Source organism: Oncorhynchus mykiss, chromosome 25 (genome assembly GCF_057628025.1).
Source record: "Oncorhynchus mykiss isolate SJ-2025 chromosome 25, ASM5762802v1, whole genome shotgun sequence".
NCBI classification, from domain to species: domain Eukaryota; kingdom Metazoa; phylum Chordata; class Actinopteri; order Salmoniformes; family Salmonidae; genus Oncorhynchus; species Oncorhynchus mykiss.
Window position 1 is genome coordinate 69,301,673 of NC_143046.1, and position 23,422 is coordinate 69,325,094.

The 23,422-nt window shown below is 40.7% G+C and overlaps 2 protein-coding genes across 24 annotated transcripts in view; both read right to left on the minus strand.

The window, feature by feature from the left end:
- Positions 1–966: 966 nt before the first annotated feature.
- On the minus strand, positions 967–10,977 carry LOC110505641 (zinc finger FYVE domain-containing protein 21). 8 transcript variants are annotated; one of them, XR_016491998.1, is made up of 9 exons: positions 10,307–10,537; positions 6,906–6,956; positions 5,411–5,579; positions 4,780–4,855; positions 4,496–4,587; positions 4,081–4,134; positions 3,407–3,487; positions 2,791–2,921; positions 967–2,635 (listed from the first exon to the last, which is right to left on the minus strand). XR_016491998.1 is itself a non-coding variant. In XM_036962695.2 (8 exons), exons 1-8 carry the CDS (start codon positions 10,430–10,432, stop codon positions 2,600–2,602), a joined length of 735 nt encoding a protein of 244 aa, XP_036818590.1. In that variant the 5' UTR covers positions 10,433–10,537; the 3' UTR covers positions 967–2,599. The 8 variants fall into 8 exon arrangements, 4 of the variants coding, with proteins under 4 accessions (XP_036818590.1, XP_036818592.1, XP_036818591.1 ...); XR_016492000.1 differs by lacking the exon at positions 4,081–4,134 and having other exon boundaries at positions 10,307–10,946; XR_016491999.1 differs by lacking the exon at positions 6,906–6,956 and having other exon boundaries at positions 10,307–10,508.
- Positions 10,978–14,244: 3,267 nt separating this feature from the next.
- LOC110505642 (kinesin light chain 1) overlaps positions 14,245–23,422 on the minus strand; it is a 36,195-nt gene continuing 27,017 nt past the window's right edge. For 3 of the 16 annotated variants that reach the window (XR_016491994.1, XM_021584994.3, XM_021584995.3), the window contains 2 exons: positions 21,188–21,318; positions 18,720–19,694 (listed from right to left, as the gene is read on the minus strand). Coding sequence is in view for 10 of the 16 variants with exons in the window: in XM_021584994.3 (XP_021440669.3) it covers positions 19,430–19,694; positions 21,188–21,318 (396 nt within the window). In the remaining 6 variants the exon portion in view is untranslated. Of the gene's footprint in view, positions 17,142–18,719; positions 19,799–20,300; positions 22,482–23,422 lie in introns of those variants that run through there. The other 13 variants (XM_021584996.3, XM_021584997.3, XM_021584998.3 and 10 more) reach the window with 9 other exon arrangements.

Consider the following 23,422-nt stretch of genomic DNA (forward strand, 5'->3'; position numbering starts at 1 on the left):
TGTCATGATTTGTAAATACAATTGATGAGAAAAGAGTTACAATTTAATGAGTTAAAATTTAAAATAATGGACATTTCTTGACACATATTATTAGATATTGTAATAGGATTACTATTAAGACAGTTGCGGTAAAAAGGAAGACCATAAAGAGCAGTGGTACTTACCAGAACTGCTAAACGTGTCATTTTGACAATGCCATCTAGTGCAAAACTACCAATTTCAACTTGAGTGAGTACTGAATGTAGATAACATAAATAATTGAATCTGGCCATCACAAATACTGATGCATCATGCAGAAACAGTTTATATGTCCAGCATTGGGGCATTAAAATAAGCCTGAACCGTAGGGCAAGGATATATACAAAATTTAGTGAATTCAGATAGTGGACATGAGGCATAAGATGCATTACTGAGTTCCGGCAGAAGTGATTCATTGTCAACGGAGCAGTCCCCAATGCTACGTTGGGGGGGTACCACACTAGGCTGCGGTGAGTTCTGTGTACCGCATGCGTTTAATATTTTCAACTCGTTCGTGGCTTTACAGTGCGGTTGTACAAACGGAAGTACAACTAGATAAAAGCTAGCTAGTTGGAGTCTGTGAAAAGCAAAGTACATGTGTGTTAAGTACGGTAAATGCGGGCAAGACTTCCGGAAAAAACAAAACGCATATGCATTTGGTGGACATCGGGCATTAGACAACATTCTTGTGAACTAAGCAAGGACTATCAAAGGTCCTCTAAGTGAATAGCCATAGTATGCATTTTTCTTGACACAATGCATCGTACAAACACATTCAGCAAACACCATGTCAACAGGCCTGTTACCATATTAATACAATTGATTAGAGTGCAGCCTACTTGGGAGCAGTCCTGATAAAAAAAAAATATATAAAACCTTCTAGATTCCGGCTAAATGTCCACAATTCTCTGGTTTGATAATACAAATAATATTTCGTCAAAAATGAAAACCTGTCTTAAGTATTTTATTTGGTATGTGAAGCATAATACGTTGGATATAAGCCAAATAAAACAGAAGAGTAAAAGTGTTACATTAAACAGCATATTGTACCCTTAGATTAAGGGTTAGATTGTTGGTGTTGTGGCTGTGCAATTCATTTATAAAAAGTAAAGCAATCAAACATGAAAACAAAATGTTTAAGTCATCTTGTAGTGTAGGAATAAACATTTTGTTATACAAGTGCTACAAAAACTATACTAAATATTTTAGCTGTAAAAAGTACATACACCGCATTGTGTTAAAATAGGAATATTTAACAAAATAGTTTATACAAAAATTCTATGTATGGGACTACATTTAAAGAATTGAATAAACTGTGTACACACACACACACACACTTATGTGGAAACCTGCTCGTCGAACATCTCATTCCAAAATCAGGCATTAATATGGAGTTGGTCCCCCCTTTGCTTCTATAACAGCCTCTACTCTTCTGGGAAGGCTTTCAACTAGATGTTGGAACATTGCTGGGGGAACTCGCTTCCATTTAGCCATTTCCCTTCACTGGAACTAAGGGGCCTAGCCAGAACCATGAAAAACAGCCCCAGACCATTATTCCTCCTCAACCAAACTTCACAGTTGGCACTATGCATTGGGGAAGGTAGAGTTCTCCTGGCATTTGCCAAACCCAGATTCGTCCAACGGACTGCCAGATGGTGAAGCGTGATTCATCATTCCAGACAACGCTTTCCACTGCTTCAGAGTTCAATGGTAGCAAGCTTTACACCACTCCAGCCAACACTTGGCATTGCGCATGGTGATCTGTTCGGACACCCATTTCATGAAGCTTCCGACAAACAGTTGTTGTGCTGACGTTGCTTCCAGAGGCAGTTTGGAACTCGATAGTGAATGTTGCAACAGAGGACAGATGATTTTTATGCGCTTCAGCACTCATCGGTCCAGTTCTGTGAGCTTGTGTGGCCTACCACTTTGTGACTGAGCCGCTGTTGCTCCTAGACGTTTCACAACAGCACTTACAGTTGACTGGGGCCGCTCTAGCAGGGCAGAAATTTGACGAACTGACTTGTTGGAAAGGTGGCAATCCTATGACAGTTCCACGTTGAAAGTCACTGGGCTTTAGTAAGGCCATTCTACTGCCAATGTTTGTCTATGGCGATTGTATGGCTGTGCGCTCGATTTTATACACCGGTCAGCAATGGGTGTGGATGTAATAGCCGAATCCACTTATTTGAAGGGGTGTCCACATACGTGTGTGTATATATACCACTAGAATCAGTGACTAATCTGTGGATCCCCAAGGAAGGGGTAAGGATCCAAATCTGCCAGCACTGAAAGTAGAGTATAGACAGCATGAACAAAGAAACTTAACTTGAACTATGTCACAGATCACATTAAAAAAATGACCTTAAAAGCGTTACGTGAAGGGAAATGGTTATGTCAAATGGCTTATGTCTATGATAACATTAAGAATAGCAGCATTAGATGGGTGGTTGGCCAAATAGTTCAATGGATTGTTACTGAAATGCACTCTCAGCATTTAGAGAATGTGAGACGGAAGGGTAGGAAAGAAAACACTTGGTCTGTGCCATCACTCTCAGGCTCTGGGCATCTTAGCAATGAGTCACCGGTCCCGAGCTTCATACAGCAGTTTGGCAGCCTGTCAGAGAATAGACATAGTACAGGCAGAACTATTCAACCACATGCACAGTACGTAATGGCAGGTCTGAAGCTTGGATATCACAACATAAATTCCAGTAGTATCAAATATAATCTTCCTTTTAAAACACAAGCCAGCCTGTTAATGTGGTGTACCTTGTGCATGGCAGCCAGCCATGAGGAGGCAGTCTTCTTGTCATCTGCTGCCTCCATGCGTAACTGCTGAGGGTCCTGAGAGCCAGTGGGTTTGTAGTGGAGCAACATGCCACTGGCCCTGGAGTTTCCCCCTGGACACAACACACAGTTAAGCACAGCCTGGTCTCAGACCAGACGTAACATAGTAAATATGTTATGTATGGTTACATAAGACAGATGGTTACTTAGGGTGGTTGGTCGGGGTGGGTGAGCATATAACACAAACATCTACCAACCCAAATCTCATCACGTACAACTTTAGCATTTTAGCAACTACTGACTACTTTTTAGCATGTTGGCTAACCCTTTAACCTATCTCCTGAACTTAACCCCAACCCCTAGCTAACATTCGCCACCTAGCTAGAATTCGTAACATATTCCACATTTTGCAAATTTGTAAAATATAATACAAATTATAATTCGTAACATCATATGAAATGGGTGATGGACATCCACAAATATTTACCATACGAAACACAACATATAATACTAAATGGAGCGTCTCGGATTTTCGTACAGAATAATAGAAAATGCTATAAGACCAGGTTGTTAAGTAAGGTACAGTAACAACACTCACTATCTTGGGATGTACTCTAAAAGCTTCAGCTCAGACTTTGTAAACCAAAACTGCTACCTGGCTGGTGTTCAAACTAATGACCTTGGTGAGAAGGAAAAAAAAGTAACCTTACAACATATCTCAAAAGGACACAATAACAAACACTGATTAAAGAAAACATGCAAGTGCTTCTTTGTTAACGACTGGCATGTACCATAAATCACTAAGAAATCTATAGACTTGAAAAAATAAACAACATATCAGACATTCACAGAAGAAGTTGATAGGAATGAGGGAATATGTTTGGATGTCTTGAGCTGTGAACTGGGTTGTGTTCAGTAGGCACAAAGTGGAAGAAAACAGCCCAAACAGAGAGAAACAGGAAGGTGCCACATGGCAACTGTCAAATCAAGTGTTTTGATATGGTGTTGCCTAATGGACACCAGCCTGGTCACAGTTAGAGGGGCAATGAGACTCACTCTGGGTGTTTAGTTACACACAATCCCCCCCATGGAAGCATGCATGGGACACGGATTTGAAGGACGTTGCCTTTGTTCTACCACTGATATAAAATGCATGTACAATGATAACAAAGGCATCCTTATCAAAAGCAGGGCAACAAACTCTGGAGGCAGGTGAATTTAAGATGGAGAGGAATAAGGGAGAGAGGGATGAGGGAGTATAACAGTGCTAACCTTCAGAGATATACTGACTGTCCAGCAGACTTGTGTAAGTGTGAATGTCATTCTCTAAAGTCATAAGGAGAAAGGCCAGGCCGCCCAGGGAGAGAGGGAGAGAGTGTTTTAATATTAAAGCAGAGAGGAAACAGTCAGGCACAACCACCACCTCAGTATACTTACCATGCTGTTAGATCAGTTAAGGGTTTTCAAATCAATACAATGAAAAGACAGTCAACAGAATTTTACTGTGGATTTGTGATTATACTTCCGGTCATAAAGAGGAGATGGAGCTAGTTCCTCCACCCACAGGAATCCATGTCTCTTAAATCAATAAGTGTTCAAGGAGCTGCACAGTATCGCTGCTGTACGGTCATACTGCCCTCTGTACTGAGAGCAATCCAGCCAGAGAACATCTGATCCAGAGCTTTACCTTCAGGAGTGGACTCCTCCGTCAACACCTGCATACTGGAGATCCGAGACAGTTCCACCTCAAAATGGCTCTCCCCATCAAAGAAAAGATACCTGAGTGGAGAGGGAGATAAGAGACCAAGAGAGGTGAGAGTGATGTACTGAAAGTCGTTCAACTGGAAAATGTACATATTCTAAAGTGGTTCTATCAAAGCACAGATACAGTAAATGTACTTCCAGCATTAACCTAAATAACTCCATTCTAGATACTTTCCCTTTGTGTAAAATGTAAAACACTCACGATACCTGTGGTTGTTGGAGAGACGACACATCATGGTCTCAGACGTCTTTGAGGTGCCCAAAGTGACAATAAAAGAACCACCTGAGTATGACAGAGAAGTCATTACCAGTGAGTCAAATTAAAAAAGTATACCAATCAAAAATCCCTCTATAAATTCATCCAACTGTAGACACCTCCCAGTCCACTGGTGTTGTACTAAAGGATAATCTTGGTTAACCCAGAACTAAAATCTATCTTAATTTGGTTGTTTACATAGTATAATCTCTAGTGGACAGACATGATACAGCATTGTTGGACCATGCTATCTGGCTAACATGACCCCATTAGTCCAAAATGCTACAAGGCTTTCTCTCCAGGTCCCTGCCACTGCAGCAGACCCTTGCCCTGGAGCTCACCATGCTGCAAATGGATTTTTAATTACGGGCCTGGCTGAGTGGAAGGGGCCTATTTATAACCACACTGGTCTGCACCAACACTCTTCACTAGCCAGGAGGGGGTAGAGCGGGGCAGGACAGCATCACCTCAGACCTAGCCCTGCTCACTAACCGCCCTAATATATATATATATATATATATATATATATATATATATATATATATATATATATATATATATGATTCATTCCTTTGAACTCACCTCCCATAAGCACTTTGAGCTGTTTGTCGTAGAACTCCATTTCCTTCTGGGAGACCAGGCTGCACTCACCACACTGCCGGACTGGGTCGACGAAGCACATCCTGGGCAGAGCCACCTTCTTACTGCAGCACTTATCACAGAAACACCGGCCACACCGCCGACAGTGGTGCTAAACATCAACAGAACAAGAGGAAGGGAAGCAAAGGTCATAATAGGCAAAACTATGTATCCTATTGGCAAAAGTAAAATTTTGGCTCAAAGTCAGGTAAAAAAAAAAAAAAATTATCTGATACAATACATGACCAAAAGTATGTGGACACCAGCTTGTCGAACATCTCATTCCAAAATTATGAGCATTAATATGGAGTTGGTCCCCCGTTTGCTTCTATAACAGCCTCCATTCTTCTGTGAAGACTTTCAACTAGATGTTGGATGAAAGACCCCACATCATTCAGCCACAATGGCATTAATGAGGTGGGGCACTGATGTTGGGCGATTAGGCCTGGCTCGCAGTCAGTGTTCAACTTAATCCCAAAGGTGTTCGATGGAGTTGAGGTCAGGGCTCTGTGCAGGCCAGTCAAGTTCTTCCACACCGATCTTAGAAAACAATTTCTGTATGGACCTCACTTTGTGCACAAGGGAATTGTCATGCTGGAACAGGAAAGGGCCTTTCCCAAACTGTTGCCACAATTGGAAGCACAGAATTGTCTAGAATGCCACTGTATGCTGTGCGTTAAGATTTCCCTTCAATGTAACTAAGGGGCCTAGACCGAACTACGAAAAACAGCCCTAGAGCACTATTCCTCCTCCACCAAACTTTAGTTGGCACTATGCAGTCGGGCAGGTAGCGTTCTCCTGGCATCCACCAAACCCATATTTGTTCTTTGGACTTCATCACTCCAGAGAACGCTTTCCACTGCTCCAGACTCCAGTGGCGGCGAGCTTTACACCATTCCAGCCGACGCTTGGCATTGTGACCTTAGGCTTGTGTACGGCTGCTTGGCAAACACATTTCATGAAGCTCCCGATGAACAGTTATTGTGCTAACGTTGCTTCAAGAGGCAGTTTGGAACTCCGTAGCGAGTGTTGCAACCTAGGACAAACTATTTGTATGCGCTAAGCGCTTCAGCTCTCGATGGTCCCGTTCTGTGAGCTTATGTGGCCTACCAGTTCACGGCTGAGCAGTTGTTGCTCCTAGATGTTCCACTTCACAATAACAGCACTTACAGTTGAACGGGGCAGCTCTAGCAGGCCAGAAATTTTACAAACTGACTTGTTGGAAAGGTGGCAATTCTACGAACCGTGCCACTTTGAAAAGTCACTGAGCTCTTCAGTAAGGCCCTTCTACTGCCAATGTTTGTCTATGGAGATTGCATGGCTGTGTGCTCGATTTTATACACCTGCCAGCAACAGGTGTGCCTGAACTAGCCAAATACACTAATTTGAAGGCGTGTCCACATACTTATGTATATTATGGGATCATAGTAAATCAAACCTTTCTTGTAAGGAAGTCATATTTTTTGTCACACTGCATACAGCTTGGGCACTGAAAGAGGAAAAGGACATACTTTTGGTTCACTCAATTTCAAACATGGACACAACAATTTGATTCACAGTTTAAATGGATTACCAAAATACCTCTCCTTTACACTAAGATGATCACAAACCTAAGGCTTACAGTAACATACCCACAGACTTTATTTATTTAACTAGGCAAGTTCTTATTTACAATGACGGCCTACCAGAAGGCAAAAGACCACTTGCGGGAACAGGGGCTGGGATTAAATATAAAATAAAAAATATAGGACAACACATAGCACAACAAGAGAGATGCTACATAAAGAGAGACCCAAGTAAAAGTTAGCCTAACACTGACTGTTTTAATGCCACCACATGTCACAGCATCTTAAAGATCAGTGTACCATTCAAATACATGGGTGAAGAGGCAGTGGTGTGACAAGCTGCTGGACAGGTTTACTGTAAGGTTCACACACACAGCTATGACTCATGGCCATCCCCCACTCAAGTGTTTTCCAAAGTGGACCCATGTCATAATCATGATTAGCCTGGGTAGCCGCTCGTGGTCTTTATGGATCTCGACTATCGTCTGGGCTTGATGTGCACAGCCTGTCCCCCAGCGACTGGTTTGTACATAAAACATTCTCCATTAAGGCAGCAAAGGCTTCGATTACCTCAATTTGATTTTTTTTTTTTATTAAAAAAAAAGTGTACTTTCTTTATGAAACACATTTTCCACCACCATACCAGAGTGGCTAATTAATAACTAGAATTATAGGAATGATACTTTCTGATGTTGTATGAACTAGGCAAGTCAGGTTGCATCAGACCAGTGGAGGCTGCTTGGGGGAGGACAGCTCATAATAAATGGCTGGAGTGGAGCATTTCATTAAATCCACTTCAGCCCTTACCATGAGCCCTTCCTCCCCAATTAAGGTGCCATCAGTCTGTTGTTTACCCCTGGCTGAATGCAGGGCGCAACATCAAGAAGTAGCATTCGTACGCATTAGACACTAGCATGGTGGTGGATAATCAAATCCCCCCCCCAAAAATGTATTGGTCACGCACACATATTTCGCAAGTGTTACGAAATGCTTATGCTCCTAGATCCAAAAGTGCAGTGATCCCTAACAATACATGCAAATCCCAAATATTAAAAAGGAAATATGTATACTGAACAAAAATATAAAATGCAACAATTTTAAAGATTTTACTGAATTAAACACAGTTCATATAAGGAAAATCTATGGATTTCATGACTCAGAATATAGATATGCATCTGTTGGTCACAGATACCTTAAAAAAGAAGGGTAGAGGTGTGGATCAGAAAACCAGTCAGTATCTAGTATGACTACTATTTGCCTAATGCAGCACATCTCCTTCACATAGAGTTGATCAGGCTGTTGATTGTGGCCTGTGGAGGTCCTGGGCTGGCATGGTTACACATAGTCTGTGGTGGTGAGGCCAGTTGGAAGTACTGACAAATTCTCTAAAGTTACATTGGAGGCAGCTTATGGTAGAGAAATGAACATTTAATGATCTGAAACAGCGATGTTGGACATTCCAGCATGCCAATTGCATACTCTTCCAAAACTTGAGACATCTGTGGTATTGTGTTGTGTGAAAAAACTGCACATTTCAGTGGCCATTTATTGTCCCCAGCACAAGCTGCACCTGTGTAATATCCGCTTCATGATATGCCACACGTCAGGTGGATGGATTATCTTGGAAATGCTCACTAACAGAGTGGTAAACAAATTTGTGCACAACATTTCAGAGAAATAAGCTTTTTGTGCATTTGGAACATTTCTGGGATCTTTTATTTCAGCTCATGAAACCCACACTTCACATATTGCGTTTACATTTTTTGTTCAGAGTATATCACGTGTATAAACATTATTGATATTATATGAATAGAAACATTTGTATACTATATAGAAAAGCAGTAGTTATATAGGATGAAAATAGTATGGCTCAGGTGGGGGAGGTCCTTGATGATATTCTTGGCCTTCCTGTGACACCGGGTGCTGTAGATGTCCTGAAGGACAGGCAGTCAGTCCCCGGTGATGTGATGGGCTGACTGCACCACCCCTGTGGTTGCGGATGGTGCAGTTGCCGTACCAGGCGGTGATACAGCCCGACAGAATGCTCTTAATGGTGCATCCGTAGAGGGTCTTAGGGGCCAAGCCAAATTTCTTCAGCCTCCTGAAGTTGAAGAGGTGCTGTTGGCGGTGTGGATGGACCATTTCACGTTGTCAGTGATGTGCGCGCCAAGGAACTTTTCCCCTACAGCCCCCTTCGATGTGGATGGGGGGTGCTCCCTCTGCTGTCTCCTGAAGTCCACGATCAGCTCCTTCGTTTTGTTTACATTGAGGGAGAGGTTATTTTCCTGACACCACTCCGCCAGGGCCCTCACCTCCTCCCTGTTGGCAGTCTCATCAGTAATCAGGCCTACCACTGTTGTGTCATCTGCAAACTTGATGATTGAGTAGGAGATGTGCATAGCCACACAGTCATGGTTGAACGTCAATAAAGTGTGCATATTTTCCACGCTTTTTTTTGCCTTCTCTTCATTAAATCTAGTTAAGGAGGAAATTGAAGCCTTTGGAGCCTGAATGAAAAATGTTTTACGTATGAACCGGATGCCGGTGGGCACAAGTGTTTCATCCGGTTGTGCACATCGAGCCCAATGGTGGCTGCCCAGGCTAGATCATGATGCATGTGAACATCTCGAAGAGACGGAGAGAAAAAAACAACTTCTAATTAACAGCAGTGACTTGCTGAGGCAACTTTGGTTCTGTATTTTGGTGGCACCTGATGCAAAGCAGCTAACGTTAGCTACTTGACAACGTAGTTACCTAACTAGTTACTGTATTGACGGCTCCATGTTGTCTAACTAACTTAACGTTACTAGCTAGAACACTACAGGCAGCTTTGGCATTTATAGCTGAACACGCCACTTCGATACAACTACGACCCGAATGTATTTTTTTCGTAACAGATTAGGAGAATTAACCTAGTACTTTAGGAAAAGGGTTAGTGAAAATGCTCTCCTAACCTAGCTAACTTACATAGGAAAAGTCACTTCGCGACGTAGTTGTATCGAAGGAAGAGGCGTGTTTTTAGGGAATCACATTTACAGCTAGCAAACTGCTGAACATTGTTAAAAACAACACATGCCAAATGAAGTAGCTAGGCAGTTATAAAACAATGTTTTAAAAAAAAAAGCACACGTATATTTTTTTAATACTAATAATCATACGCCTTTTGGCATTCAATCGTGGGATAAGTAACGTTAGCTGGCTACTGTCCCGTACAGACAGTATCAAGTCCGAGCGGCGTTGCCCTATTGTAATTTCCTCTCCAATAGTCTCTTACCTCTTTGTCCGGGACCCACTGGGGTTCATCTAACGAAAATGGGCTGTTAAACGCTCCATTCTCCGGGACCATTCGAAGTCCACTTGGGCTTCGGACCAATTTCTTGCCATCAGGCACTGTAGACATTTTTCCAGAACCTCTTTTTTTAGCTCATACTGAAAAACATTCATATCGTATTTGATGGACAGAGCCGTTGTCCAATATAAATGCGTGGAGTATAATCACTGATGTCATGTGATGAACCGCAGCAAACGAAAAGCAATGTTGTTTTGGTTCTGGTTCTGATCCCACCCACATTTTTTCATGACATTTTAGGAAAAACATCTACACAAACTAGAGCTGTGTTCGAATACCCATACTAACATACTGTATAGTATATACTACATACTATTACTTCAGCCGTGCGAGAGAGGCAAGTTGAGTTTTCCAGGGTTAGAGTAGTGCTGAAGTTGTCATGCTGAGGCAGTGAAGAAGGTAGAGTAAGAAGGGTTAAGGGGTAGGAGTGGTGAGAGTAGCAGAGAGATACCCGTACAGAAGGATAGGCCAAAAAGTGTTATAAGTTTCAGTAAGATTGGATTTTTAGTATTTATAGCAATGGTTATCAGCTGTACTACAGGGATGAAACGGAAGTCGCATAAAATGGAGGTTGCGGTGGCAGCTGCAGAGGTATTTGGGTGTGCGAGACTTGAAATCAGAAGAGTTCAAGGGTGTGGTGATGTCCCATCCTTTCAGAATGATGGCATGAGGTAGAAATAAATACATTTAATTAGTGGAGTAGGGTGGTGTTAATTTTATATAATTTTGAAATTAGTGAATGTAGTGTTAGATGGTAGGGTATTTATTTAGTACATTTTTATGTATCAAGCAAAGTATAAGGGAGTTGTACTCCGGTCTAGTAGGTGGCGGTAATGCAACAAATGGGATGCCAACCGCCGTTAAACTTCATAGAAGAAGACTATTAGTTAATTTTAGTACACTGTAAACAAACGGTATCCTTTCAGTTGAGCGCTTTGCCTGTCTTCCGGAAGTTTATGCAGTCTATATGCAACCTCTTGCTAGATTGTTAGCATAACAAATTACTAGCTAGACATTTTACGACGGTTGTGTTCTTATATTCAATCTGGAGTGCCAGAGCGCACGCTGGACGCTCTGGCCGAGGAGTAGGGTTGATTCCAGCGTTCTGACCTTAAAACCAGTCACGCACCCAAGCTAACTGGCTAACTTGCTAGCTACTTCCAGAAGACACAAATGAGAACACCTCACTCTGACCATTCTACTCGCCCTGGCAGAGCTGGTTTGGCAGTTTTCATGTTATCCAGAGCGTTGGTGAATGTAACTACTACTGGCAACAACTTAATTACGCATTTTGCCGAGGTTTACTGACACCGGCCATATTCAACTGGTGTTGAACGTTTGTAAATCCATCAGTTGTTCTGCGCTCTGGTACATTGACGAGTGTTCTGAAGTCGGAGTAGCTATTAGAGCGAATTTATGAAACCACCCAAATGTCCATTGACAACGCAGAAGGCACTTTACCACTTAGCTAAGAATGACGGGAATAATAAAGTCAATAAACGTTGGATAGTTAGTAAGCATATAGTTAATATACTGGCAATTTTGATGTATTAGTAGCCAGGTAACGTTAGCTAGCTAACATACCGGTACATACTTCTGTAATGATCAGGTATGTGGTTCGTAAGGATAGCGTCGCTAACAAATTGTCAGACAGCATAACGTGTAAGGTAACTTCTTTGAAAAGTCCTGACTTTATTACATTACTTAACATTTGTCATAAATAGTTCAAGCAATGAATTTGTATCCGCTTTCGTTGGACTTCGGCTGCACATTTTCCGCCTTTTTCTTCTAAGCTGTGAAGCCACGCCCATTTCCCGAAATAATTGCATTATCGGCCCTAAAAGCAAGGAAATAGTCTCCTCTTTTATACTTCGTATTTTGGCTTTTAATCGGCAGGGTTTCTTGTCATGGATCTTCAATTATAAGCATATTTTTTTCTCCACACACATTATATATGGAATAATCTAGACACTTCTTTGTTTTTAGAATATTGGTTCAGCAATAATATATTATTGGTGAGCCAACTTCTTTTATTTATTATAAGGAATTCGTATCACTTTACACCTAAATATTTTGCAATTGTTTTAGATACCATTCCCTCATGTGTTGCTTTATTATTCAGGAACGTGTCCCTTAGAACATACCTACAATTAATCCTGTTGACTCATCAGTAGGAAATATTTGTTTTTCTTTAGGTCCATTCAACAACAATAGAGCAATTCAAGCCTTGTTTCAGCAGGATGTTATATCTATCTATACCTTATGTCATGCCTTACTGGAACGGTTTTATTGATATCTGTTGGAAAAAAAGTTGGGATGTTGCCACACACATACCTACTAATTAACGAAATTAAGGAAGTGTCTTTTAAAATTATTCATAAATATTATCCTGCCAACCACTATATGAAGAAGTTTTAAGAAAAACATAAATTCAAATTGTACCTTTTGTAATGACCACCCAGAAATGGTGTTGCATCTTTTTGTCATTGTATTCATGTAAGGAATCTGTGGCGAGACATCAGTAGATTTATAATTGAACACATTTATAAAGATGTTACACTATTATGGAGAGATGTACTGCTTGGATTATTTACCTACGATAGAAATAAATTGAAACGATGTTATGAAAATAATTTAATTATTTTGGCCAAATTTCATATAAAAAAAATGTACATTTACAAACAAAACACCACATTTCCTTACCTTACAAAAATAAATGTAACTATGTTTTAATACAATTAAATACTCTACCAACAACAAAGATGTTAGAATCTTTGGCATAATAACTATATCTATACTATGACCAATAAGCAAACTATATACTCAATTTACGTAACAAATAGTGTGGTTAGTATTGAAACACAGTTTAGGTTTCCATCTAATTAGCAACAGATTTCCATGCGAAATTGCGAATATTAAAAAATCCGAATAAAAACGATATGCGCATTTCCCCACCAGAGATGTTTGCATCAAATTGAATTGTTGCAATTAAAAGGCTGTGAGTGATGACATACTACATAAACATACATTTTGATGTTAAGTTCTCATGTACCGAATAAAAAAACAAGTTAAATGTGTTTCCATCGCATTTTCAACTCAGCTGATGGTTCTCACCATATAGCAAGTGTGCCCACTCTGGTATTAGCAAGTGCGCTCTAACCAAGAGCGCGATCTCCTGTTAAATTCATTATAATTTATTTAATCTGTAGCCTAATAACTGCATTCTTTCCCGACGTGTCGTAGTGGGATGACCACACAACATGTCATCGCGTGACTCCACGTTTACTTCGATATGGTTATTATATCAATATTTACGCATAAAAGCGTTTCCACCAATATTTCCCGCATAATTCAATATACCGACACAAAAAAATATCCACATTGTCTATCTAGCGAATTTTGTTTTGTCGACATTTTTAAAGTTTATCGAAACATTTGTTTCCATTCGGCCTGTCATTACAGGTTTTATCCGACACTTACTCGCATAAAAAGGTTGGATGGAAACCTGCTTACATTTAGGAAAAAGTAGGAATAGTAACATTGATTTGCAATGGATAACACTACAGATTATTTTGATATGACATAGCAACAAACAACAATTGCTTCACCTATATGATTTCTAATCTTGTATCTTTAAAAAAAAATTTCAACTCATTAAAGATTTTAGATTCACTAAACAAGATCAGTTTTTGAAAGTTTATTAATTGATGGATTACAGATACAGCATGTATAGTCTACTTAAAATCCAGTAGGGGGCGCTGAGGGAATGATCATTATCCTGTATGTCTATCTCCCCTGTCATGCTCTGCTCCATGATCCAATGCTCCTTTATCAGACCCAAAAATTATAGAGGGACTAAGAAAAACATTTGTATTATTTTATTCATACAATATATTTTTGAAGGGCAAACACTTCACCACTGTTTATGGGCTGATCCAGCCAGCACAGCAGGCAGCCTAAAGGAGAGAGGCTGGGAGTTTGATCCTATCGTCAGTGCATCTCAGGACATCCCCACACATACACACTCCAGGCCAACCCCAAACAAACAAACATTTCACTTTCAAAAACAAAGGAATAGATGGACAGTAGAGAAGCTGGTGCATTGACTGTTAAGACCCACTAACAATATGGTAATGTCATCATGAAGATTTCCCAACAGTGTTTCACTGGTGGAGTTAGTTTTGCTTGGCCTGTTGCACCAGGTGGGTTGAGATTTCCCTTAAGAACCATTGGAATGGTCTAAAAGGATCAAGCGGGGGCACCTGGCCATGCAAAACGAATTCGACCATTAGTTCAGGGCTTGTTGCCCTTCTCCATAGGAATATGTGCATCACCTCAACAGTGATTCAAGAGTACCACTGCTCATAGGATTACTAATTTCAAATAATTAACCACAACGGTCTTTGAGTTTAAGAATAGGATTCATTATCGTTACTGTTTTGCCAGTAAAGCAAAATACGTCAGGATCAATACTTTGAAGAACAAATAATATCTGCCCAGGCATTTGAGGGATTTCATGATCATTTAAGTTTGTAAAAATATGGTCATAAACACAGGGTCAGGGGATGATTACATTTCAGAAATTAGGGTCCTATTTTCTCTCAACACAGTATACTTGAATGAATGCTTCTGATATAAAGCATACATTTTGTCCTCAATAATTCAATGTCTAGCCCTATGAATTGATGTGCCTTTCTAATCAATTGGACACTGTAGTACCTTACCAGTAATTCTGAGCGAACACATAATGGAGAAAACACAAATAAAGCAGGTTGATGATTGACAGACAAACTGATCAACAGTCAAATGGGAGCATCCAACACATATTTAGCTTACAGGTTTGTGCTTAAATCAACGTTCCTTGCATTTGTATATTCTATTCTGACAAGCACAATGTTACCACAATGTTTTAAAAGTATGATGTTATATATACACATAACAAGGTAAGGCTAAAAGTTTGCACAAGTTAATCACATGCTTCGTTGTGTTACACATGTAAAAGTTTTTCAAATTACCAACTGCATTCTGCATAGAAAAGCCTATGCCCATTACTGAGCCACCAAATATAGATTTTTTTTTTTACAAACTGCAGTATAAAGTTAACTATACCACAGACCTCTGGTTGAAATGCTCAAACAATTTCTGGTATTTACTAAGCAAATTACTCACTACACTGTGGTTCACTCTGTTCATGACAGTTAGCTTGTTCATCATTAAAATAAGTCCTGTTCCTTGGACAGTCTAACCGGTGTTTTCCCTTTATCCCTAACTAGTGCTGTTCCTGGTGAGGGACTGGGGTCAACCCTGGTCCTATGCTTTCTAAAGTCAAATGTTAGTCACCTTCCTTACATAAGAGAACGATATCACACATCCCCATCAACAGCCAACATTAACACAGTCCACCAAACAAGCAGTCCACACCCATGTCAAGGGTCAGTAGGGTGATGTCTGTGAACCAAAATAAAGCATGCTCCAGAAACGAAAAATAACTAATTTTAAAGTTTTGAGAACAAAGTAAAACAATGCAAATGTGGTGGTGACAGACCTGCAATAGATCCATTAAAAATGTTCACTTTTTGGTTGGCTATTCATAAAGTACAAGTCCTTTAAGATTAATTTCACTCTTTATACACAGTCTTACTCTTAATTCGTTATTTAACATCCAGAAACAGACTGGTACAAATTGTTAAACAATGTTTCTACTCTAGATTGTAACAATGTTATTCACCTATTAATGGAAATTGCATTTGACCGTAACAGGTTGGTGTTAAATATCTTGTGCAGTCAGTGTATAATATCAAAACTAGCCTGGTTAGTGATCTTCTGTTCTGTGACAATCCTGAGAAATCGACAAGATATACTTCATGTGCCAACACAACGCTCCTGCCTCATAACTTCATATACATGGAGCAGTTTCTTCAATTGCAGTAAGTAATATCACTATAAAAAGAGGCAGAACTATCAGTTTCTAGAACTCTGATGCCAAGAAACAAAATATTCCCCCAGAGCAGCGTAGGAAATACAATAAAACAATTTACACAACCCAAATGTAAACATTCAACTTCATATAAGCACAGCTATCACTTCAATAAAGACACACAGGACATCATTTTGGACGTAAAGGGGAATGAGATACTATATTGCGACCTCCTGAACTGCTCACCTATTCCATTAAAGTGATAACCAAATTATTATTCTTTAGATCTGTGGAGGAAAGGTAGAAAAAAGCAACCACACAGAAAATAAAAATGAATGTTCTCTCTCATGAGCACTCAATCACAAAAATATATGTGCACACTTACATCCACTCACACTTGACTTAGCATTATACACTTGTCCTTCATTATAACTCATCTCATGGTGCAAAAATATATTTTGATATTAAGAGAAAACATTTCAATAAAAACACCCTCTAAGAAAACCAGCGACTAGATCAAAGTGCAATGAGATTGTTAAACCTACGTGCTGTAGCCAGCTGTAGTGAGCAGATGGACGGTTGTGTGTGGTTTAGGAAGGGTTTGTTTGGTTTAACCTGGGGGAGGGGGGGGGGGGGGGGTGTAACAGTTAGTCAGCTATGTACAGGATTATATTGGAGGGGGATAGCTCATAGGGGGAGGCAGGATCTGAAGGTTGGGGGTGGGGGTCAGGAGACTGATCCCACGACCTCTTTCACCTCTCCACTCAGTTCTAATCTTCAATGTGCCAGGTCATTGTGGCTGGCACTCAGGTCACGACTGTTTGTCAGATGATTATTTTGCTCCTAGAGAAGACAACAGAGGGAATAGGATTCAGAATAGGTTGAAGAAATACAACAAAAAAACTATTCATGTAGAGGGTCCAACATCACAGATAAAACATCCTTCACATTTCCATGAAGAAAGTGTTTTTCTTGAATATGGAATATTTACATTTTATTTAACTAGGCAAGTCAGTTAAGAACAAATTCTTATTTTCAATGACGGCCTAGGAACAGATTCAATATATATAGATTCAGTGCCTTGAAAACGTATTTATACCCCTTGACATTGAGGTGTTACAGCCTGATTCAAAACCGATTAATTTAGTTTTTTTCCTCAACCATCTAGATACAATACCCCATGATGGCAAAGTAAAAACATGTTTTTAGAATTTAGAATTTATTGAAAATGAAATACAGAAATTTCTCATATACACAATTATTCACACCCCTGAGTCAATACATGTTAGAATCACCTTTGGTAATTACCTTCTGGGTAAGTCTAAGAGCTTTGCACACCTAGATTATACAATATTTGCACATTATTCTTAAAAAAATTCTTCAACCTCTGTCAAATTGGTTGTGGATCATTGCTAGACAACCATTTTCAATTCTTGCCATAGATTTAAGCAGATTTAAGTAAAACTCGGCCACTCAGGGACATTTACAGTCTTCTTCGTAAGAAAGCATAGATTTGGCCTTGTGTTTTAGATTATTGTCCTGCTGAAAGGTGAATTCATCTCCCAGTGTCTGCTGGAAAGCAGACTGAACCAGGCTTTCCTCTAGGATTTTGCTTGTGCTTAGCTCCATTCCGTTTATTTTTTATCCTGAAAAACTCCCCAGTCCTTAACGATTACAAGCCTATCCATAACATGATGCAGCCACCAATATGCTTGAAAATATGGTGTGATAACTCAGTAATGTGATGTATTTGATTTGCCCCAAACATAACACTTTGTATTCAGGACAAAAAGTGAATTGCTTTGCTAAAATCTTTGCAGTATTATTGTAGTGCCTTGTTGCAAACAGGATGCATGTTTTGGAATACTTTGATGTACAAGCTTCCTTTTCACTCTGTAATTTAGGTTAGTATTGAGGAGTAACTACAATGTTGATCCATCTTCAGTTTTTTCCTATTATAGCCATTAAACTCCAACTGTTTTAAAGTCACCATTGGCCTCATGGTGAGATCCCTGAGCGGTTTCCTTCCTATCCGGCAACCGTGTTAGGAAGGACGCCTGTATCTTTGTAGTAACTGGTGTATTGGCACACAAGTGTAATTAATAACTTCACCATGCTCAAAGTGATATTCAGCATCCGTTTTTATTGTATTTTTTACCAATCTACCAATAGGTGGCCTTTGCGAGACATTGGAAAACCTCCCTGGTCTTTGTGGTTGAATCGGTTTTTGAAATTCACTGCTCGACTGAGGGGCCTTACAGATCATTGTATGTGTGGGGTACAGAGATGAGTTAGTCATTTAAAATCATGTTAACACTATTGCACACAGAGTGAGTTCATGCAACTTGTTAAGCTCATTTTTACTCCTGAACATTTTTCGGGTTTACCGTAACAATGGGGTTGAATACTTGACTCAATACATTTCAGCTTTTCATTTTTAATGAATTAGTACAAATAAAAAATAAACATAATTCCACTTTGACATTTAATCAATGTTAAATTCAGGCTGTAATACATAACATGGAAAAAGTCAAGGGGCGTGAATACTTTCTGAAGGCACTGTTGAGTATCGCTATTGAGTATTTGGGGAATGTGGTACATAATATAAATGAGATGTCAAAATCTGGAGCTTGGTGACAGTGATGAGTGGTGCACAGACCGGCACTGTATTCTGGAGTCACACCCTTATCGTATGGTGGGTTGGCAAAGCCAGTATATCACCATGTAGAAAGGTCCCATTGTCCAGTGATGCATATTCTCAAATCAAACCATTCAGATGAATCTTTCTGAACAATTGATACAAGTCAGTTAATAACAGGAGTAAAACTTTAAAAAAGGTTGCTGTTGATCATCCGGTTGCACACTATTATCCCTGGTTCATCTTTGATCTCATTTCTTCACTCATCATACAGCCACATAAATCAACTGCCAAAAGGTGTTATTTCCCACATCTACCTTGCACATAATTCATTATTGCAAGTTGTGACTAAGGGGTTATAAATGAGAGAGAACACCATTAAAAACTTGTTAGTCTGTGAACCACTGATGTTACCACACACATGTTCACCATTTCATTAGTGACCAATTTCTGAGATGACTGCCCAGGTGAAGAGGGGCAAGGGCCAGTTTGATCACAGATCACAACCAAGAGGACCATTGGGAATTTGAGTTTCATAAAGCGAGGTCTCAGAGAGTAGTGTAAGAAAATGAGGTAGATAAACAAACAAAGGGGAGGATGAGCGAGGAGAGACCCAGAAAACAATGGGGCAAGATTGGGTGATGTGAAAGATGGAAAGATGGAGAGGGGGAGAGACAGTTGAGCTCCTTACTTGGTAGAGGTCTCCGGCAGCATTGTCCACCACGTTTAGAACACCTAGTGAACTGGCTCGCTTCATGCTGCATCCAGAACAGTGACATGCAAGGAGATGTCGGTGAGGGGTCGAGGGTCAGGGGTGAGGAGAAGGACATGTGGCCAATGGAGATGGTATGTGGGTTAATAACTATAATGAGACCCACTCACATGTTAGTTTCCCCAGACAATGCCCCCACACATAAAGCATGAGCTAAATCATACTCTTTAACCCTGGTTAAATTGGTGGTACCACACCTGTACATTTGTAAGTAGAATCTTTGAAGCCGAATGCGCTGGAAAGCACAGCAGACTTTTTTACAAAATATCCAAATCAGTAGTTCAGTCAAATGCCATTTTTTGGCTTTTCTTTACCCTATAACATGTGGGTTGAAGGACATACTTAACAAAAGTTCATGAGTGTGACAAAGCAATTGATTAAAGGGAGTATTTTGAGTCAAATTAATTTGTGCCTCTTGCAAGGGGAAGAATATTGTTTTGTATTGATCAATACAGAGTTCTCTACTGTCTCCTGGATTAGAGAGAAGTCATCATAATGGGGTTAATTCAACATCGAAGAGTTAGAAGCAAAAAGAGGAAAATTAATCAAAGAATACAGAATTCCAGCAAACAGATGAGGCATGCTGTAGCCATTCGCTTGGAAAAGTTTATTTGTCGATAAAAGCACAACACAGCACAGCATATTAGAATATTAAAATAAAAGATGCCCATGCAGAAAAAAATAAGTTATGACAAAAAATTCTCCAAGAAACTATTGAAAATGAACACTAGGTGCTAATATTTGCACCTTCTTAAAATGTAGTTTAAAAATGGTGAAAAAAACAGAAGACAATATGGCAAGAAAATAAATAAAATACACATTTCATAGGCAGAAATGCAGACATTTCAAAGCAGACAATGAGTAGTAGTAGTAGTGTGGTTCTCTAAAGCGCTCAGCCATTCTCTTTAGTCTCCAGATTGTCCATCACAGCTGATTGAGAGTACTCTGTGTACAACAGAATAAACTAGGCAGAGCAGCAGATGTGACTTTTTATACAAATTACAAGGACATTAAATAGAGAAGCTGCTGACTGAGTCACTTCGTGTCCTAGTACTCTGCCCAACTCTCTCTGCCAGTCAGCTCAAAGCACTTCCTACACTGGACATATCCACACAGGCAACATAGTCTGGAATACTACCCTGCTTCTAGAGAGTGATATTGTGCCAGTGAGAGTCAGTACCAGTCACAATATGTGGCATTCATAGTGTATGCCAGTGAAAGTGCATAAGTATCAGCCGCTTGAATGTGTTAGTGCAACCCCCAGTGATTCATGACTTGTGCCAAACAGGACTCAGAGATACACAGAGTTAACCCACAGCAGAGTAGAGATCCCTCCAGCAGAGGGGTGGCTTAGTCTTTTCTAGGCAGATCTAGTGGCAGCACACCAATCCAGTGGAGCGAGGTGGAGAGGAAGGGCCTCACCCATGGGGCCCTCTGTACATTAGGGGTCAAGGGTTCAAAGGTGAGGTGGATAGTTACCCAGGGTTTTTGGGCTCGCTCTCCCGTGAGCCACCGCCCTTCAGCTTGCGGACCAGTTTCTCGCTGCTGCGGCGAATAGAGGCACGGAGTTTACTGAAGGAGCCGCTCCGCTTCAGAGAACCAGAACCGTCCTGATGAGAGAGGCCAGAGGGTTACACTCTCACGCACACACAGAGATCTGGTTCAGTAAATTATTTTCATAGACATGTGTCTGCATGTGTGATGGACTGTGCATTTGAGAGTGTGCTTGTCATGTGCATCTGATTAGACTCTCTATTCAGACAAAATGTCATCCTAAGTGTGCTATTCAGAAATGATGCTATAAAGAAATCAGAGAAGCCCTCCAAACACCTCTTATGAGGTCATGCTGTCACAATAGTTCTCTTGGGTCAACAGAGCACAGCAATTAAATTCCTTCAATAATCTACTTTCATCCGAAGGCAGACATGTTGCTTTGCCTGCCTTATCTTCGAGAGGGAACAAACAAAGAGGCTACAGGCAAAGATCTGGGTGAGCAAAGAGTTAAGTTTTATTAGAAGTTAAGAAAGACAGTGTAAGATCTGATGCACAGACAGACACGACAGAGTAGATTAGTAGAGCAGATTCCGCACTGCAGAGCAAGGCTTGTCCCACTCCTCTCTCCTTTACCCTCCCACCCATTCCCCATTTGTCTATGTATATACAGTAATATACAGGAGCTGCCATGTCTTCTGATGCCCTCTCGTGATCATGACATCACAACACTTAAGTTAGACATCAATAGGAGCATATGGAGCACAGGATCTAACACTAAAGAAATCCGACAGTAGCCTGGTGCCACCATGGTGCACTGAGAGAGCACACAGTGTGATTATCATGCCACCAGCTCATAGTATTTACAGTATGTTAGTTAAATCACTACGAGCAAGCGCAGTCCGGTATGCATCGGTCAGTACTAGTAAATGCTAAACACTCAACACCACCACACAGAGATAGTTAGAAACTCCTCAAGCGAGAGAGCGAGGAGACAGAGTATTTAAGTACAGTAAAGAGTAAGATAAGGTAATGGCAGGAGAGGCTTGGAATGGTTCTGGGACAGAGCCCAGAACCCCTGTCCCATTGACATTGGATAGAGCTGGGGTCAGCTTGGCCCAATGTGTCCCTGTAGAGTAACCAGACAGACAGCCCAGAGGAGAGCAGGGGACCAGAGTCTGAAGAGAGGACAACTGCAAAGCTGGAGGGGTGGCAGGCGAGCAGGCGTCCATCATGCAGAAGACAAGTTTTTAGAACCACAACAAGGCATCTGGAGTTATGCCTGCCAGTCAGACAGGGATGGAGAGAGAGGTAGACAGAATGAAAGAGACAGAGGGTATTGAAAAATAGAGATGAAGAGGGAGGTAGAATAAAGTGAGATGGGGAGAGAAAAATGTGGAGTTGGTAAAAGGAAACGAGAGGAAGTCAGACAGACAGAAGCAGTAAGCCAAAGGGTTTCCTCCTCAGAGACATTATTTCTCCACATAGAGTTGTGGATGTGCTTTACTACTGCAGAAGAAATCAACACTCAACAGTTGCAACAACTAAGGAGCATAACAGGAGAAAGGAATCTTAAAGCAACAAAATAAAAAAATAAAAATTTACCCAGGTAAAAGTAAGAGTGAAAAATCATGAATGAATGAATTAAAGAAGCCTTAATACATCAACTGATCATAAACATCCAACCCCCTCAAATATAGGCTGAGTGCATCCAACTGAAGCAAAGGTAGCATGGATCTGGGGTTTTAACTGCTGTTCCCAGTCTTTGACCTCAGAGCCTTAAATGGCCAGTTAAAGCATCTCTCATAATATATAAAACACGGAGTTAACCAGTATGAGCTGGCCAGTATGAGCTAACCAGTATGAGCTGGCCAGTGTGAGCTGGCCAGTATGAGCTGGCCAGTGTGAGCTGGCCAGTGTGAGCTGGCCAGTATGAGGTGGCCAGTATGAGGTGGCCAGTATGAGGTGGCCAGTATGAGGTGGCCAGTATGAGGTGGCCAAGTATGAGGTGGCCAAGTATGAGGTGGCCAAGTATGAGGTGGCCAAGTATGAGGTGGCCAGTATGAGGTGGCCAGTATGAGGTGGCCAGTATGAGGTGGCCAGTATGAGGTGGCCAGTATGAGGTGGCCAAGTATGAGGTGGCCAAGTATGAGGTGGCCAAGTATGAGGTGGCCAAGTATGAGGTGGCCAGTATGAGGTGGCCAGTATGAGGTGGCCAGTATG

Bases quoted from the DNA above. Each gene is read 5' to 3' on its own strand.
- LOC110505641 (XM_036962695.2), bottom strand. From the start codon at position 10,432: ATGTCTACAGTGCCTGATGGCAAGAAATTGGTCCGAAGCCCAAGTGGA. The intron at 6,957-10,306 runs GTAAGAGACTAT...TTCCTCTTTCAG, and splicing joins AGTGGGTCCCGGACAAAGAG to TGCCCAAGCTGTATGCAGTG. The intron at 4,856-5,410 runs GTGAGTTCAAAG...TGTCATACTCAG, and splicing joins GCTCAAAGTGCTTATGGGAG to GTGGTTCTTTTATTGTCACT.